At 37.7% G+C, this 18,182-nt stretch overlaps 1 protein-coding gene across 1 annotated transcript in view; it reads left to right on the top strand.

Moving 5' to 3' along the window:
- The first annotated feature begins 1,849 nt into the window (after positions 1–1,849).
- The window catches only part of ATAD5 (ATPase family AAA domain containing 5), a 26,411-nt gene continuing 10,078 nt past the window's right edge, over positions 1,850–18,182 (top strand). Inside the window, exons 1-15 of the mRNA XM_070934807.1 lie at positions 1,850–1,900; positions 3,549–5,224; positions 5,380–5,437; positions 6,039–6,209; positions 7,467–7,590; positions 8,125–8,200; positions 8,790–8,971; positions 9,517–9,671; positions 10,634–10,778; positions 11,098–11,370; positions 12,999–13,095; positions 14,574–14,653; positions 14,954–15,099; positions 15,178–15,328; positions 16,565–16,726. Of these exons, the coding sequence (XP_070790908.1) occupies positions 1,850–1,900; positions 3,549–5,224; positions 5,380–5,437; positions 6,039–6,209; positions 7,467–7,590; positions 8,125–8,200; positions 8,790–8,971; positions 9,517–9,671; positions 10,634–10,778; positions 11,098–11,370; positions 12,999–13,095; positions 14,574–14,653; positions 14,954–15,099; positions 15,178–15,328; positions 16,565–16,726 (3,547 nt within the window). The remainder of the gene's footprint in view (positions 1,901–3,548; positions 5,225–5,379; positions 5,438–6,038; positions 6,210–7,466; positions 7,591–8,124; positions 8,201–8,789; positions 8,972–9,516; positions 9,672–10,633; positions 10,779–11,097; positions 11,371–12,998; positions 13,096–14,573; positions 14,654–14,953; positions 15,100–15,177; positions 15,329–16,564; positions 16,727–18,182) is intronic.

Genomic DNA, 18,182 nt, shown 5'->3' with positions numbered 1-18,182 from the left:
AGGCTAAGTGCAGGAAAGTTGAAGAAAGAGACAGAAGGGCTAATTCTGGTTGCACAAGACTAAGCCTTAAGAACAAATGCATATATATTCATTGAGAAGACAGCAACAACCAGCAAATGCCATCTCTGCAAAACACTGAAGAAACAGTGGACCAAGTTAGTTGTTACAAGAAGATGGCACAGATTACAAACAATGGCATAACATAGTAGCAACAATGATACTGTTGGAAAGAAAATCCATCTCGTTCAGTTCTGTTGGAAGAAATGTTCATCTGGGTTCAGTTCCAAGTGAGGAGGAAGACACTGGAAACATGGAGGCTGCTTATATTTATATCCTCTCTTGGGCTCTGTCTTGGAGCTTCCTGTTCCTGTGTAAGAAATGTATTCTGGCTGGTTGTCAGACTCCCATGGGACCATGCAGGGGTAACTTTGTAGGCTGTTTTAAGTCCCAGGCTTGGTTAAATCTTGCTGGGTGATGTAATGAAGGGGCTTTCCATCTGTCAATTACAAAAGGCTATACAAGTTGAATCTATGTATGTACTATGCTGATACTAAACCCTAACTTCCTGGGAATAATTTGACGTGTATGAAGACCAACACCAGCTAAAGAACAGGCAGCTGTGATTCGACATTGTTGTGTATATAATAATAATTGAAACAAATTCAACATCAGTCAATTACAAAAGGCAGCTTTACTTGGAACAGCTTATGTCCTGCAATGATACTCCTAACACCATCAAACATCCATTCCTGCCTATCCCAGGTCTTTGGGAAAGATTGGATAGGTGGATAAAAAAAATCCAATCTGAACATCTGGCTGACTGTCCAATGAACCATAATAATGGTCCCTCCTCCGATTCTTCTACATAACTGATATATTATGGTCTGAAGTCACCTGGTTTCTGTGGCTGAGGGTGAACTTGAACCTGTCTCCAATCCTATTACGGTATGCTGGTTTTAATGCATGCCTGTATTAAATTCAGTGAAATAATACAATTTCACTACAAATTTCTGAGGGCCATACCCAAGGCTCTGGAAGCTTTACAGGCACATCTACAAGATTTTACATTAGTTTTCTACATAATATAAACATGGCTTTCTCTCTAGACATTTGTCCTAATTGAAAACAATGAATTAGAATTCTTTATTAGAATTCTTTATTGGCCAAGCGCGATTAGACACAAGGAATTTGTCATTTCTGTGCATAAGCTCTCAGTGTACATACAATAGATCATTATCATAGTCATTGTAAAAATATATCCATAAAACATTAGATACTACACTTAGTGAGTTATGGATATTAAACAAGCAATCAACATAAATCATACTAGGATACTAAGTAAACAACGTAAATTTACTTAGTATCCTAGTATGATTTATGTTTGAATTAAATGAAATAAAACTATGAATTAAAAGCAACATCCCAGAAGAACACAGTGCAACGCACCCATTTCCAATATTGTTAGTTGAAAGAATGAACCAGACGGCCACCAGGAGCCGAATTCAGCTCAAAACAGCCTTTTAACCACTTTGTGCCTTGAAAACAAAGCAAAACCTCCGCCCGCGCCCCGCCGCGAGGAGCCTTCCTCTAATTGGCTTAGAGGTTCACGTGACATAGAACACGGCAATGAGCGGGTCTTGGCCCAGCTCTCCTGTCACGTGCTTCCCGAGAGCGCACGCTCCTCCCTCCCAGTGTCGCGGCGCTCCAAATCCCTCCCACTTGCCCCGCCTCTCGTGCGGTCTTTTCTGGTTTGCCCGATTGTATTTCTCGCGCGGGAATTTCCGATTCGGTTCCTCTTCCCGCTGAATGGCGGATAGGAGCCGGCGGGGACGGCTATCTTGGAGGGAAGATGGCCGTGTTCGCGGCCGCTACTGCTTCGCCCACTGACGGGACTGCTCAGGTAAGCGTTAAGAAGAAGAGGAGGACACTCTTCGATCTCCCTGCTTTTGCTCGCCCGAGCGCGGAGGGGAAAGCGGTTGGGATGCGGAGATCTCTTTGTATAGGCGACGGTAACCGGGTTTAATCTTTTGACACCTTCTTGCCTCCCTCCTTAATATATACATGCAGCATCTTTATATTAATCTGGATTTTAAGCGGGGAATGAAATTGTCTTTTTGCCTGCATTAGCCTGTTGATTTCATGTGTCTCCTTGCACTCTTAGTTTTGCGATCCCTCCCAAAACCGAGGATCCTTGGCAGCTGACTGCAAAGTCCAAGGTTGGAAAGGAGGTGTCAAACTCTGCTGTTTTTTTTACTAGCTTTCTAAGGAACTCTTTCTGCTTACTGTCCATGGAGATTCTCAGTCATCCAGGTCATGGTTGTCCCAAAGGTGCTTTTTTTCAAGAGGCAACTGGACTTTCTGGTCTTTCTGCATACTGTCATTCCCAAACAGGAGGACTCAAGAAAGGCCATCGGTGGTGGCTCTGTGGAATTCAAAGATTGTAGTCCCTCTTTTTAGGAGCTTACTATCAGACAAAAATACCCTAGATTGAAAGTTAAACTAATTACGGTTGTCAAGATTTCTTCACGATGTATAGAAGTTGCATTAATCCAATGCCTGGTAATGATTCTAGTAGAACCTTGTATTTCCTATTTAAGGGCATTTTCTTATCTTTGGCCTGTTTGATTGATATTATTTTGTTTAAGTCAACCCTGGCCATCGATGTGGTGACAGATGTAGCTGTCAGATCGCTCTCACAAACATATTTTTGTTTGAATAGGCATGGCTATTTTGTTCTGCTTGACTCGTGAAAAAGAAATTAGGAAAGCAATCTGCTGTAAATTAAAAGATAAGTACAGGTAGTCCTTGACTTACAATGACAATTGGTATCAGGTTTCCCATTGCTAAACAAGGCAGTTGTTAAGTGACTCGTGCTCGATTTTATGACCTTTTTTGCCATGGTTGTTGAATGAATCCCTGTAGTTGTTACGGGAATCCGGCTTCTCCCACTGGCTTTGCTTGTTGGACACCAGCTGGGAAGGTCACAAATGATGACCACATGAGCCAGGGATGCTGCAACCGGTGTAAACACATGCCAAGCGCCAAATACCCAAATTTTGATCACATGACTGTGGGGATGCTGTGACAGTAGGGGACCATGTTGTGGTCAATGCTGTGAGGATCAGTTGTAAGTCACTTTTTTCAGTGCTGTTGTAACTTTGGGTTGCTAAACAGAAGTCAGGGATTACCTATACTATATGTCTGTTCAGCTTTTTCTTCATTTTTGTGTACTGGCATTAATAATTCAGCTGGAAGTTGGTCTAGGTTCTCTAAATTAAAGCCTGAATTTGTTGCCTGTTAACAAGAAGACATGTCTGAAATAAAGTGTGCTTTAAGTTGCAGAAAGATGTTATGTTTGCAATCCCCAAATGTTTTAAAACATATTTTGGGTAGTGAATCCAAACCACTGCACAACACTTAAAAATAATGCTATGCATCTGTGAGTGGTATGCTGAAAATCTTTAAAAATAATTCCAAAGTGACTATCACCTTGATAAGATATTGCGTTTGCATTTTATTGTATTTATTTCTATGCTCTTTCTTCACAGTCATGTACTAAACGGAAGGAAGGCAATCTTTCTATTAAAGCAATTACCAGCTATTTTTCTCCATTGGGGAAAAATGTTGAGAGCGCGTTGTCACCACCGAAGTCTAATAATATAATGGATTATTTAAGAAAACCTCCTATAAATGAGAATGTTCCTTCACCTCTACTGGAGCAAGAAAGCAAAGCAAACTCAATATCACTGGAAAATTCTTCAAAGCCTCCATCAAAACCTAAGTGGAGAGGAAAGCGGAATAACTTAAATAATAAATTAAAAACTGATAAAACACTTGAGCCTGAGCCTTTGGTAGAAGTGAATAAGGATAATGATAAAGAGACAGCCAATCCACAAGAAGAGAACTGTAAGGCTAATTTCATGAATCACAATGATATTGCATTGATTAACCTCACAAATGGGGAACAGACATTAAATGTTTGTAGTGAAGGCTATATCAATAAAGTTAGCTATAAGAATGAGGAAAGAAAAACTAAAATAGAAGGAAATGTAGTAAAAAGCAATGCCAAAAAATTAAAAAGAAGGAAGCCTAAGAATGACATGGATTTGTTTGAAAATTCTACCACTGAGACACAGACAAAGGATTCACGTAAAGAAACTAATAAACAAATTGCGTCTGTCACTGAATCAGAAAATAAAACTGTAGTGCTTACTCTGGATCGTGAGGCTAGAGCACAGATAACACCATACAATACTGTCACTGTATCATTTGAAGACTTCTTAAAAAGCCAAGGAGAAGACTTCGAACAGATTCCAAGAAAACAAACACCTGATGATTTTGTTGCCTCTGATAAAACAGATATTGATCAAGATACTCAAGATTTACCACTTAAGAAAGTGACTGTCCTCGCCCAAATTCATTCTATCCCTCCAAAATCTCTCCGGTCCCAGAAAATCGCCTCTATTTTTGTAAACCCAAAAAGCAAAGCCAAAGTAAAAAAGAGTCCAGCTTCCTCAGAAATGGAGTATCTTGAAAAAGTGACTCAAAAAAGAAAGTCAAACGTGGTGATTGCGGAAGAGGAGTTAGAACTGGCAGTATTAGAAAGTGCAGGTTCAGAGACTGTGAAATTGAAATGCACTGCTGAAGAACGATACCAATTTATGAAAGCTTTTAGACAGCCAGGAGCAGATGTAGTAAAAAATGGAGCTAAAAGAGGACCTAATAAGCAGAAAGAAGTTGAAGAAAAACCATCAAGCCACGAGCTAGAAGGGGAAGAATGCGAGGATGACTCTAACCAAAAAACTGCAAACAATGCATTGATAGCTTATGGTAGTGGCACTGCCCATGACATTACCGAAAAATGTGATAGCACCAGAGTAAGAAATAAATCCAAAAAGCGGAAGGGCATAGTGGAAGCAAAAGAGAATGATTTCAATGTTAATGATAACCAGAACAATAATGCTCTTGATCCAATTAATAGGACAACACCAACTGAGAAAGAAATAGGATATTCTCAAAAAAGTAAGAGATTCAGAAGACATTGTCAGCAAAAGGGACACCAGAGTACACCGGAAAAAGCCATGGTTCCACAGGCTGTTACTGAAAATCCACCAGATGCTTGCCCTCTGCAGACCTCTACTCCTAAAACAAACCGATCTTTTAAAAATGACTTGTATACGGCTGAAGTGATAACTGAGCCCTTTGATTCAAACAGCCCAATAAGGTAATGTTATTTTGACATATTTTGGGAGTAAAAGTAATGATTGTTACATAATTTTGTCTGGAAATAGAAACTTATCAGTATCAAAACATACTGAAGTTGCATTTTTTAAAAAGTTTAATATTATGGAGTGGGTTTTTTTGTTTTTGTTTATACAGGATGAAGTTCACCCGAATTATTAATATCTCAGACAGATTTACGCAGCAGAATGTAAAGGTATGATAAATCTGAATGAAAGTAACCCTTGAGGCATCACTGTAAAAAATTAAGGTTAGATAGCTGGATTTAAAGTGTGAAAATGATCTTTGAATGATGTATGAAAATTAAGCCTCTTAAAGCCGTGAAAAATATAAGGTTTGCACAGGCCTATTTTCACGCTTCATGGAAAATATTTACACTGAAGCTAGGGTTGCCATTCTTATGATCATGTAACTTACGGGTAAATTTTCAGTTACCTGCATTATCTTGTGGTCAAATAATATATTTAGAGAATGAATGGGCAGGGTAATGAAAGCAAATTTGAGACATTTGCTGATCTTGCTGCACTCAGAGATTTTGCAAATAAGTATACTGGCTCATACTGGCACCTTCAGTAGAATGCTTGGGAATTTGTATGCGTATATATGTACAATGTATATATTTGTTATAACTGTCTAATTATTTTCCTGTTTTACACCATATCAGAGGTCTACTTAATATGTGGCATTAATACTGTTCATTATATTCAGAGGTATCTTATAGGAAGGAAAAACACAGTTTGGAAAGGGTGCATGTATTTCAGCTCACAGCTGTTAATTATTTTTCATTTTTGTGGTAGATGAATTCAACTTCTAGAAATATTTTCAAAGCAAAGAAATTGGTTGAGAAAGCAAAGGCTGTACAGCATAATCGAATATCAAGAACCGTGGAAGAAGCGTTCCATGTATCTTTAAGACGCTCTTCTAGACAACAGGCTCTTGCTGAAAAGAAACATTTAGAAAAAATAGAAGTAAGTATGTTGAGATCATTGATTTATTTAATCATAATTTTGCTGTTGAAATTAACTGAAATGTTTCCTGTTGAGTTTGAAATAACTTAATAAACTTGCTTTGTTTTACATGTTTTGTTTTACATTCATTTAAAGTTTAATTATAGCAAAAAATGCAATAGAAACTTTACAACCAGGCCAGGTTATAATGGGTAAATTTGGACAGCACAATAACATGAAAGTAGACCATATATTCTTTTTTTCTTTATTATTGTGTTACTGTAAATCCTGATACAAATTATTATTTCAATGCAGTATTCTTACGTATCTTAGAGTATTGAACATAGAGAAGAAGAAAGAAAAACTAGATATCCTATCAATATTAGTTACAGCTTAGGACATTAATGTTACCAGCATTATGATTATTTAGCTTTCTCATTCAAAATTAAATATAATATTGGAAATAAGGAGAAGAAGGAAGAGCACACTTTAAGATATTTGCTCTGTAAGAAAGGTTTCGATTTTAAGCTTATTCTTGGATGTTTGCTCTTACTTAGTAGCTTCTTTCCCTAAGTGGCAGTTAGAAACCAGCTGTCCATTGTTTGTTTTGGGCTTACTGTGTCATCTGCAGGGGTCTTCTTTTTTCTTCTAACCAGAGAGCATCCCTTTCATTTATTGTAGATTAGTTATGGGGATAGCATCTGTTACTTACGTCTAGAACTGCTTGAAGAGGACATGATAAAACTGAGCCACGTTAAGGAAGGAAGGATGTATGCTGATATGTTCATGATAAACCATGCTTGTAATGATTTGCCACATTTATTTATATATGCCAGGGTGGCACAGTGGTTAGAATGCAGTATTACAGGTTAAATCAGTTCACTGCCAGGGGTTGGATCTTGGCGGGGCTCAAGGTTGACTCAGCCTTCCGTCCTTCCAAGATTGGTAAAATGAGGATCCAGATTGTTGAAGGAAATTTTCTGACTCTGTAAACCACTTAGAGACGGCTGTAAAGAACTGTGAAGCGGTATATTGGCCATGGAGCTATTATGTGCCCTGAGCTCCATGGACTTACTAACATTGCATGAAATATAAAGGCATATTAATTTACCAGAAAATTTATACAGTAAAGGTTAGGAAATTTCGACATTATTGGGGAAAAAACAAGGGAGCAAAAGGATGAAGTATGCACCTATACATCACCAACAGGCAATCAAAGATTCCTCCAGTCTTTGAGTAGTAGTAATAATTTGTTAATATTTATTTGTTTTTATGCAGAACTCCCGGGCTCTGGATTCAGGCACTGTTTCAGACCACATAGAAAATCCCAAAAAACTCCAAAGTGTAAATGATGTATTGGGGAAAAAGACCAAATTTGTGAAGGCAACTAAGAAGTCAAATGGTAATAAATGTTACTTATTTACAATATGTTCAGTGGCTACAATAGAAACAAACTGAGATCTGGGATCATAAACCCTGTCCCTTTGTAATTGTGTAAATAACAGCCATACATTTTCTGGCTAGGATAGGAACAACAACCATGACGGGCAGGAAAGAGCTTTTGATAAACAATGTTTTGTCAATTTAGCCTGATCCAATGGAAGCTAATACATAATAAACGACCTCTTTATCACTAATATTTCTCACTTTTAAACATGGAAGTTAACTTGTCAAAAATTGTGGTGAAAAGAAAATATAAAGGCGGTAATGAATCACCAAAATCTTTAAAAAAAATTGGGCCATATTGAAAAAGAGAAAAATTAGAGGAGACTTTGTCATTGTGTAAGATTGTGTAATAGTGCCTGGAAAGATTCATAAAAATGAATGATTCATGAAGAGATTTTTATTTCTTTTATATTGTTTCATTACTTGAGGAAGACTAAAGTGCTGCCTATATATAATTGAATACTAATTTAGCAATATGTTTTCTTTAAAGGGAAGGAGAAAATGTCTTTGGCAATTAGGAAAAAAAATAAAAAGTCTACAGATGAAGCAGTTTTTATCAAATCCAGGTCAGTCCATTATCACTATATGGAATAATGATATAACTATGGGAGTTACTCTATCTCTAAATTAAATTGAAAATTGCATCTTGCTAGTATTTGGTTTTTGAGCCAGATGCCTCTTGATTCAAATTTTGTAGCTTCAGTTACTGCTCAGACAGACATTTGATAGAAGCGTGTTTGCAAATCATGTTTAACTTGGAAAAAGGATGTGTTGGTATGTAGGTATACACTGATGGTGTTACTTAGTTGGGTAATGAAACATCTGCAAGCAAACAACCAAGTTCAGAGAGAACAAAGAACTCCATGGTTCAACCCCAAGTTACATATATTCTCTTATTTCTTTTGTTCTCTCATCATCCAGAGGTCCTTAGTAAACCAAGATGCCCCTTGGGAGCAACTATTACTGAGATGCCATTCAGGCAATCTTATTCAAAATCTTTGTACTCTGTATATTAAAGAATTGAATAAGGTACACAGTAAATTGCCTACCCCCATTCATCTCTGAAAGTCCTAAACAGCCTGTAATCTTTTCAAAAAGCATTGCTGTAACCAGTTGCTGTATACTGAAGTTATTTTTGGTTGTCATTTTCATTAGTGAAGATGAGTCTGAAAACTCACAAGATGACACAGAGTTCAAAGCAAAACGTGAATTTTTAATGAGCGGTTTGCCAGAATCTTTAAAGAAAAAGATTGCAAAAAAAGCAGTGGTGTTGGAAGCATATTCTGCAGTTAATTCCTGTTTTCAAAAAGTGATCCATGTTCAGCAGAAGAACGATGGTGAGTGCTGATCTTTTGAAATTTCTGTAAGAAATATTAAGTTATTAAATGTTTTCACTTTAAGGGTGGTTTATTGACACATTTAGTACATTAAATGTTCTTATTTGATTAGGTAGCTATTTTGTGTTTATGGAAGTTTTTACATCAGAATCTTAGTACTTTGGAGGAATAAGACACCAGATATTAAAGAAAGATAGCCAACGAAGAGACTAGAAATATAAAAATAGGTTGTATAGGAGTGAAAACTACTAAATGTGTAGTAATGTTGCATCTGTGTTATTGGGCAAACCAACCAATCAGTTTTCGCTTAGAGAACTTAATAGTCAGGTGTTTATCTTGTGCTTAAGTTCATTTCATTAGAGTGAGTCTTTTTATACAATATTGATTTCTGCTGTACTTTGTCTAGCTTTCTCCCAAGACACTTGTTAATTATCAACAAGTGTATTGCAGATGAATGAATATTGTCCCGTCATTTGATTTTCCTATAATTTCTATTCAAGAATAGCTTTCTAAAAGTTGTTAATTGAATTTTTATTTTTTTGTAGAATGCTTGATGTGGAGATTGGCACCACCATCTTGTTCCTTCTTAACTAAGGATGTGAATTCTGAAGTAACTGATGTTGCAAAACTTACTCTTTCACTGGGTGAACTCTCAGTTTTAACTACACAACTTAATAGCAATGATTCTGTAGTTGTGGTGGTTAGTATTTTATAATCATTTTTATGACCATTTTGAATAAACATTGTGACACTTAAACACAAAATAGAGAACCAGAATTCTCACTATTGTTTGCAAATTACATGCTAGTGCAACTGCCTGATTGCTCCTGCTTCGTTTCTCCCAGTAGTGAGAACACTTTTCATAACCATAGGAATTCAGCAAGAAAGTTTAATGACTTTTGATGTACCTTTTCTTATAAACCAGGAATTATAAGCTTGAGTTAGTCCCTGTCTTTAGATTCTTATTTGATATAAATTATTGTGGATTTTACATTTTAGAAATGTCTTACTATGGTGTAGGGGAGTTTTGGTAGCATTATATATGTGATTTTACTGACATAAGAATATTATATGGAATGGTATACTAATTTATTTAATTAAGGTGAAATAACCTTCGTTGTCATTTATCTGTATACACAACAGCACACATTAAAATGAAATTCCCAATGCCCCACTCTCGAAAGAAGGAACGCCACCCACTGAACAATGTCACCATCCCAAGGATACCAACTATAATATTATAACAGCAGCAGCACCAAAAATTAAATGTATATGTTGCCTAACTCTTAATGACTGTTGGGCAGCTTACAATTGCTAAAACATTTAAAAACAAAGAACAGTGTAAAAAAAGACAAAAACAGCATAAAATCAAAGATATGAAAAGAAAATACGGAGGGAGGGAAGGAAGGAAGGAAAATATTGTCATTCCCTCCAAAGGATTACATTTATCCAAGAATGATGAATCAAAACTCACAGGAATCATGATTGTATATGAATAATGAATGTGAACAAATTTTATGTGGCAATTTTAATTATTGAAGTGACTTTTATTACAACATATTTTAACTACATAGTCTCTAGAGAATATTGTGTCCTTATCAAACAATTGTTAATTACCAGAAATATTCAGTATGCAAGCAATATGTTTTCTTTTATTTGCAGCCATCTGGGTGGCGACCAGTGTTTTCCAAAATGCAGAGGGATGTTTTGTTGGAAGAGATTCAATCTTTCAATGCTCAGTTTCCAGTGAAACTATTTTTTGATCTACTTTTGAAAAAACAAGCTCCTCCAGAAAACAGTAAACAAGGTTAGCAGTATGTGTAACTAAAGTTATTGTGTAGATAATGCAAAATATATGGATTTACTGAGAAGTAAAACTTTTAATTGAGGGAAATATATTCTCCAGAAAAATTGATATTAGTCTGTCCTGGAGGATTCACCTAATTCTGAATAGATTCATTTTGAGACCACAGGTAGCTGAAAGAGAATGCTAAAGAATGCTAAAATATGAACAGAACTATACAATATTTAAGACTACATTCCTATTATCTTTTGGATATATTAAATATTGATGCTTAGAAATGTACAGAGATATGACATCTTGCTTTTTTTCCCCCTAAAACCAGTAAATAAATGTGAATCCGTTAATTCTGAAACAATCACAGTTGAAGTGCAGAAAGAAGGCAAAAGGAAACGAAAAACTGAAGATCGTAAATGCAAAAGAAAGAACCAGAAAGAAAAATCAGAGCTTGAATTATCAAAAAGCCCTTCCCAGATACCAGGTGTGAAACCAATTGGAGCAGAAAATAGCCTCCTAATAGATATGGATAAGGCGAAAGAATCTGAGATGAAGATAACAGAAGATTCTCAGTCTGGATCAAAAATCACCTGTCTTTCTGGTAACTCTTTATTCCGAATGTTTTAGAACAGAGGTGTCAAACTCAAGGCCTGCGGGCTGCATTTAGCCTACAGGTTGCTTAGATCTGGCCCGCAGGGCTGCCCTGGAAACAGCGAAGGACCGGCCCACGGTGCCTCTGCCAGCAAAAATGGAGCTAACGGCCCCCCCACGTTCCATTTTCAGCCGCGGCCCCCCTAGCTCCATTTTCGTTGGCAGGGCTGCAGGAAGCCGTTGTGGCCGAAAACGAGGCCATGGGGTGCCAGAGGGCTAGCAAAACAAAACAGAAGGAAAAATGTTTCCCCTTTTGCATTTGAGCACCCAAGAAAGGACAGGGAAAGAGGAAAGACAAAGAAGGAAAGAAGAAAGGAAAATGAAAAGGGAAGGAAAAAAAATGGAAGGGAAGAGGGAGGGAGGAAGAAGATTATAATGAGAGGGAGGGTCTGAGGGAAGTCCTGACTTAGCACTTGGCCATCACAGGTGCCCCCGAGACGAGTGATGTTGAGCTGGCCATGCCCTCCTGGCCCCCCTGAGGTAAAACACAACCCTGATTCGGCCTTCAAAGAAATCAAGTTTGACACCCCTGCTTTAGAAGATAGTTATAAAGCTAGAACTTGTTTTTTTCAGCAAGGAGAATATTACAGGTAGTCTTTGACTTAGGGCCATAATTGAGCCCAAAATTTCCATTGCTGAACAAGATAGCTTTTAAGTGAATGTTGCCCCTTTTTATGACCTTTCTTGCCACAGTTGTTAAGTAAATCACTGTAGTTGTGAAGTTAGTAACACGATTGTTAAGTGAATCTAGCTTCCACATTGACTTTGTCAGAGGTGATCATGTGACCCTGGGACACTGCAACCGTCGTAAATACATGCCAGTTGCCAAGCGTCTGAATTTTGATCACGTCACTGCAGTGGTCATAAGGGTAAAAAACAGTCATAAGTCACTTTTTTCAGTGCCTTTGTAACTTTGAATGGCCACTAAACAAATGGTTGTAAGTCGAGGACTACCAGTATAGAAAGCTTCATTATTGAACAGATTGATGAGACCTAAATTGGCTAATGCACTGCATGCTCCAGAGAATTGTAATGGGAAAGTATAAATTGAACAGCAAACTAGGAAAATAATTAACAATCAATTCCCAGACATTCCTTCTGCTACAGCAGTATAATGTTGAATCCATGCTGCTGCTGCCATTTTAATTATTTTATTTAGTTATAAATCTTAACCAATTTTAAATTGTGGTATCTCAGTTAATCTATACTTTCAATAATTTATGAATTTAGATTAATCAAACTTGTACTTTTCTCTGAAAAGCTCTTGCTAATTTTCACTATTTTTTATTGAAAAAAACGAATTGCTATCCATATCATGAATCTGGTTTATTTAAAGTGATAACTAAAATTAACAGTTTTGGATTCAGATATTAAACTTCGATTAATTGAAGACAGAATGAAACTTCAAACAGTGTCACTTGGTATAATGTCAGAATGCAGTGCGCTAGTTAGAGCAACGATATATTAGCTTTAATTATTAGAATTCAAACCTTTATTTGAGCTAGATAACTGCTCGGTTTTAATGTAATAAACACATGAGGCATCTTAAAACGAATAATTTTATTTTCACACCTACAGATTTTGCAAGTGAAGATACGCTTTGGACCGAAAAATACCAGCCACAAAACTCGAGTGAACTTATAGGCAACATCGAAGCAATTAAAAAGCTACATAGGTCAGAAATAACTTTTTAAAAAAATATAAATGATTGTCGGCCCTTCGAGGTGGTCCAGACAAGAAACCAATACCATGAGTACTAACACTAGCTTTACTTTTTGTTTGCCATAACAGACTCTTGCAAGTCTGTCAGCCCGTCTCTCCCCACTTGCCTTTTGTTTTTGGGGGGCAGGTCCTTCTTGAGAGGTTTGCCACTCTTCCATTCCTTCTCTTGACAGAAGTTGCTATTCAGAGCATTGTCCTGGCTATGGTTCTTTCTCCTCCTACCTCAAGGATATTCCTCCAAACAATTATAATAGTTGTTATACCTGGTTCTCTCACTGTATTATCTATCTATCAATATCCATCCACCCATACACTCTTTTAGAAATGTAGATGGCAGGGGTGAAATGCTCCCGGTTTGGACCGGATCGCCCGATCCAGTAGTGATGGAGCGGGTGGTTCGGAGAACCGGTACCAAAAATCTCTGCCCCCACCCCCATGCCCAGCTGAGCCACGGGATCATCAGAGGCTTTTTTTTTTTTTTTAATTTTTAAAAGCATTTTTTCTACAACCTCTTCAGCTGAAAAAATGCTTTTAAAAGTGAAAAAAAAAGCCTCTGATGATCACGCAGCTCAGCTGGGATCGTCAGAGGCTTTTCAAAGCATTTTTTTTACAACCTCTTCAGCCGAAGAGGTGGTAGAAAAAATGGTTTTAAAAGTAAAAAAAAAAAGTTGGCCACACCACTCAGTCACATTACACCCCCCCCAAGCCACGCCCACAGAACCAGTAGTAACATTTTACATTTCACCACTGCTAGAGGGTTTGACATGAATATATACGTTGTCCTCGACTTATGACCACAATTGAGCCCAAAATGTATGTTGCTAATTAGAAGAGCCGTGGTGCCGCATAGGTTAGAGTGCAGTACTGCAGGCTACTTCAGCTGACTGCTAGCTGCAGTTCAGCAGATCGAGTCTCACCGGCTCAAGGTTGACTCAGCCTTCCATCCTTCCGAGGTGGGTAAAATGAGGACCCAGATTGTTGGGGGCAATAGACTGACTCTGTAAGCCGCTTAGAAAGGGCTGTAAAAGCACTATGAAGCGGTATATAAGTCTAAATGCTATTGCTATTTGCTAAGTGAAAAATTTGTGAACTGAGTTTTGCTCCATTTTACGATTTTTCTTGCCATATTTGTTAACACTGCAGTTGTTAAATTAATAACACGGTTGTTAAGTGAATCTGGTTTCCCCATTGACTTTGCTTGTTAGAAGGAGATCACATGACCCCCGGACGCTGCAACCGTCACCAATAGGAGTCAGTTGCCCAAGAGTCTAAATTTTGATCACTTGAACACGGGGATGCTGCAATGGTCATAAGTGTGAACTTTTTTCAGTGCCATTGTAATTTTGAATGGTTACTAAACAAACTGTCGTACGTCGAGGACTACCTGTATTGCTGCTGGTGATAATGTGGCATTCTCTTTATTTTTATTAGGTGGCTGTGTGAATGGAAAAGAAAAGCCAGTTGGGAAGAAAACAGAACACAAAAAGAGAAGAAGAACGGCAGCAAAGATGGTATATATTGGACTCTTTCCCCCTTCTTTAAAATAAAATGTATCAGGCTTACTATAATTGTTAATGTGAGCTATATCAAGAGCCTAGTAGGGGTAAATGGTTTGTGTAAAAGATTAATGATTAATTTGATCGGGGGGGGGGGGGGTTCTCCTATCTTTTGTTATTCTCATGGAACGCCATTATCCATATTCATTTCATTTTGAATATGGATAATGAATCCAAGAATTAAAAATCGGTCCAGGTTTACGTGCTCAAGTTAAAGGCTGATTTTATTATCTGTGCCGTTCTGTAACTGAACAGATTCCTCGGAGCATTTGGACTTCATAGACGACACATCAGTCAGCGATGAAGAGAACGTTTTGTGCAACACCATGTTGCTTATTGGACCCCCGGGGATAGGGAAGACGGCAGCCGTCTACGCTTGTGCACAGGAGCTTGGCTTCAAGGTGTGTGCTAGTGGTAAATAGAGTAGAGGTGAAGTCATTGTGTTATGAACTTATCTGTTCTTTACAATTACCTTGCAGATATTTGAAGTGAATGCTTCTTGCCAGCGCAGCGGAAGGCAGATTCTCTCACAATTAAAAGAAGCTACTCAGTCTCACCAGGTGAACAAACAAGGTGTACATGCTCATAAGCCATGCTTCTTTAACCATTACAGCAGCACTAAGTCACCAAGTAAGATATTTCTCCTTCTTTTTATTTTTATTTTTTTGCCCAGTCATAAAAAAGAAAGGATGGAGTAATTAAAATAGTTATTTGACATAAAATAACTTTATTATAGCTGTATATTTACAGAGGGGCAATTTCTGTCTTTCCTGATCAATTACCATTTATATCTCTGTTGCACTACACAGTCTATCAGCATCTAAAGAGCACTGCCTGAACTTTCCTTGTAATCATAATCTATCAGCACTTTATGGTTGACAGTAAGGGTGTTTCCTTTACCTGCTTGCGCTTGATCTATATTGTGTCTACAGTAACAGTAATACCGTTGACAGGGATTATAAAATATCTTTCCCAACATCATTTAGCTCAATGTTTCTCAACCTTAATAACTTTGAGAGGCGTGGACTTAACTCCCAGAATTCCGAGAGCTGAAATCCACATCTCTTAAAGTTACTAAGGTTGGGAAACACTGATTTAGCCACAAGTTAATGGCAGAAGAGGATAGAGAATTTCTGGTTATTATTATTTATCAATAACCCAAGGCAATAAACATACCTATACCCCTTCCTCCTCCAACAACAACAACAACCCTGTGAGGTGAGAGAGAGGGACTGCCCCAAATCACCCAACTTGCTTTCGTGCCTAAGGCAAGATTAGAACTTACAATATCCTGGTTTCTAGCCCGATGCCTTAATCACTAGATCACTCTGCTATCAACACATGTAGAGTCATGCTAAATATCATTAAAGTAAACAGAGAGCCAGTTTGGTGTGGTGGTTACAGGCACTAATGTCAATTAGAAACCAGGAGTTCTAATTCTGTTTTAATGATGGAACCAGCTGAATTATTCTTAGCCTTAGGAAGGAGAAGGCACTGGCAAAATAGTTCTGAAAATCTTGCCAAAAAAACTGCAGGCACTTGTGCAGGCAGTTGCCAGGAATCAACCCTGACTTGAAAGCACAACATCCCTTCTCCCCCACACCCCAAAGAACAACAAAAAAAAACCCTAACACCATCCTTGAACTACATTTAATTTTAACAATAATTACAACTAATTCATCTTAGCCCCATGTACCTCTTAGGATGTGACCCTCAGCATATTTCCCAAAGGCCAAATGCAGCCTGTTTTGAACCTGTTTAATTCCTTTGGAAATAGCAGATTTATATTAAGGAAAAGAGTTCACCTTGTAATATAAAAGCTAATGTTTTCCTGTTGTAAATTTATGTATAAATTTGCTTTTGTAGAGAAACAGTCTCCCAGAAAAGAGTGGTCCCCAAGGAAATTTTCAGTTTCACCCAGGAAAGTTGGATTAAAACAAGGCTTAATGCCCAAAACGCTAGACAACTATTTTAAATTAACTTCCAAACTGAAGAACCAAGAAGAAAAAGTACCAAGGAGCAATAAAGGTAAACTTTACCATATGATAAAACACCTATATTCTTTAGAAATAAAGTACTGAGAGTGCTAATTTGTCTTGTAAAAATTGAATCCATGGTGTGATTAGGTATTAGCTAATTAGGTATTAGCTGCTATAGATGTTGAGAGCTTGTAGCATGTGATCTTTGGGAATGAGGGAAATATGAGCTCTTTGTCCTTTTTTTTTTTTTAAACAGAATCAAAACCTGTATTTTGAAGCCTTGTAGATGTTGTGTATAATTTGCTGTGTAGGGGGCTGCACTTAAAAATCAGCCAAGAAACTGCTCTACTTCTCTTAGGTTGGCAACAGAAAATTCCTGACATCCCTACTTGGTGCACAAAAAGCATCCACACTGAACTTACAAATATTTTTTTAAAAAATTATGGCTAAAATCGTAGGTGATTCCAGTATTCTCACCTGATATAGCAAGATCTCAGTGAGAGTGCAAGATCTGGCAGCCTTCATATCTCAGGTGAAATCCCAACCTTCTTTTTTAACTCAATGCCAGTGTCCATGCAAGATTTCATACTGCTGTGTCTGCCTCCTCTCTTTGATTGAAGAATTCCACTTAAAGGGATCCAGAAAGCAGACTCTCTCTGTTACAGTCCCTGTCTTCTGGAACAATACTCCCCAGAGATCCATTTGATCATATTCCCATAGTGTTCTGGAAGTTATAATCTTTGGGATAGTATATTTGTAGAATGTTGATAGCTGTCTGGATACACAGAATTTTTTTTTTTTTTTGTATTGCTGTTCCATTTTTAATTATAAGCTGTTCAGAGTCAGGCTGGAGTCAAGCCTGCCCCTGAAACTACCGTATTTTTCAGAGTATAAGACGCTCCAGACTATAAGACACACCTACCTTTTTTGGAGAGGAAAACAAGAAAAAAAAATCTGCCTCTGCCTCCCAGCATCCATGCAGTATTCATCTAGCCAGTTTGCCGCCACCCATGCGCCGCCGTCCATTCATCGCCACGGCCTGTTTGGTGCCACCGCGGCCCACTCAGGGTGCCCATTTGCCACTGCCACAGCCCAACTCCCCTCCCACCCCCACCACAACATTTGCTGTATAACATGCACCAAAATTTTCACTCACTTTTAGGGGGTAAAAAGTATACTCCGAAAAATACAGTAATTAAATGAATAAACATTTGTGTTGCCTTACGAGTTACATTTCCTGCTGTTGACCTGTATGAGGTGCAACATGCCAAATATCCCTGCTGCCATTTGTTTTCTTCAGCTGCTATATGTCATCAGTTTCTGTATAGGTAGTCCTCAACGTATGACCACAATTAAGCCCAAAATTTCTGTGGCTAAATGGAACATATTTTAAATGAGTTTTGTCCCATTTTACCACTTTTCTTAACACAGGCGTTAAGTAAATTGGTGCAGTTGTTAAGTTAGTAAGATGGTTGTTAAGTGAATCTAGCTTCCCCATTGACTTT

Source organism: Pituophis catenifer, unplaced genomic scaffold (assembly GCF_029215685.1).
Source record: "Pituophis catenifer annectens isolate HBS135680 unplaced genomic scaffold, rPitCat1.0.hap2 SCAF_2, whole genome shotgun sequence".
Classification (NCBI taxonomy): Eukaryota; Metazoa; Chordata; class Lepidosauria; order Squamata; family Colubridae; genus Pituophis; species Pituophis catenifer.
This window is presented reverse-complemented; position numbering and strand designations above follow the sequence as displayed.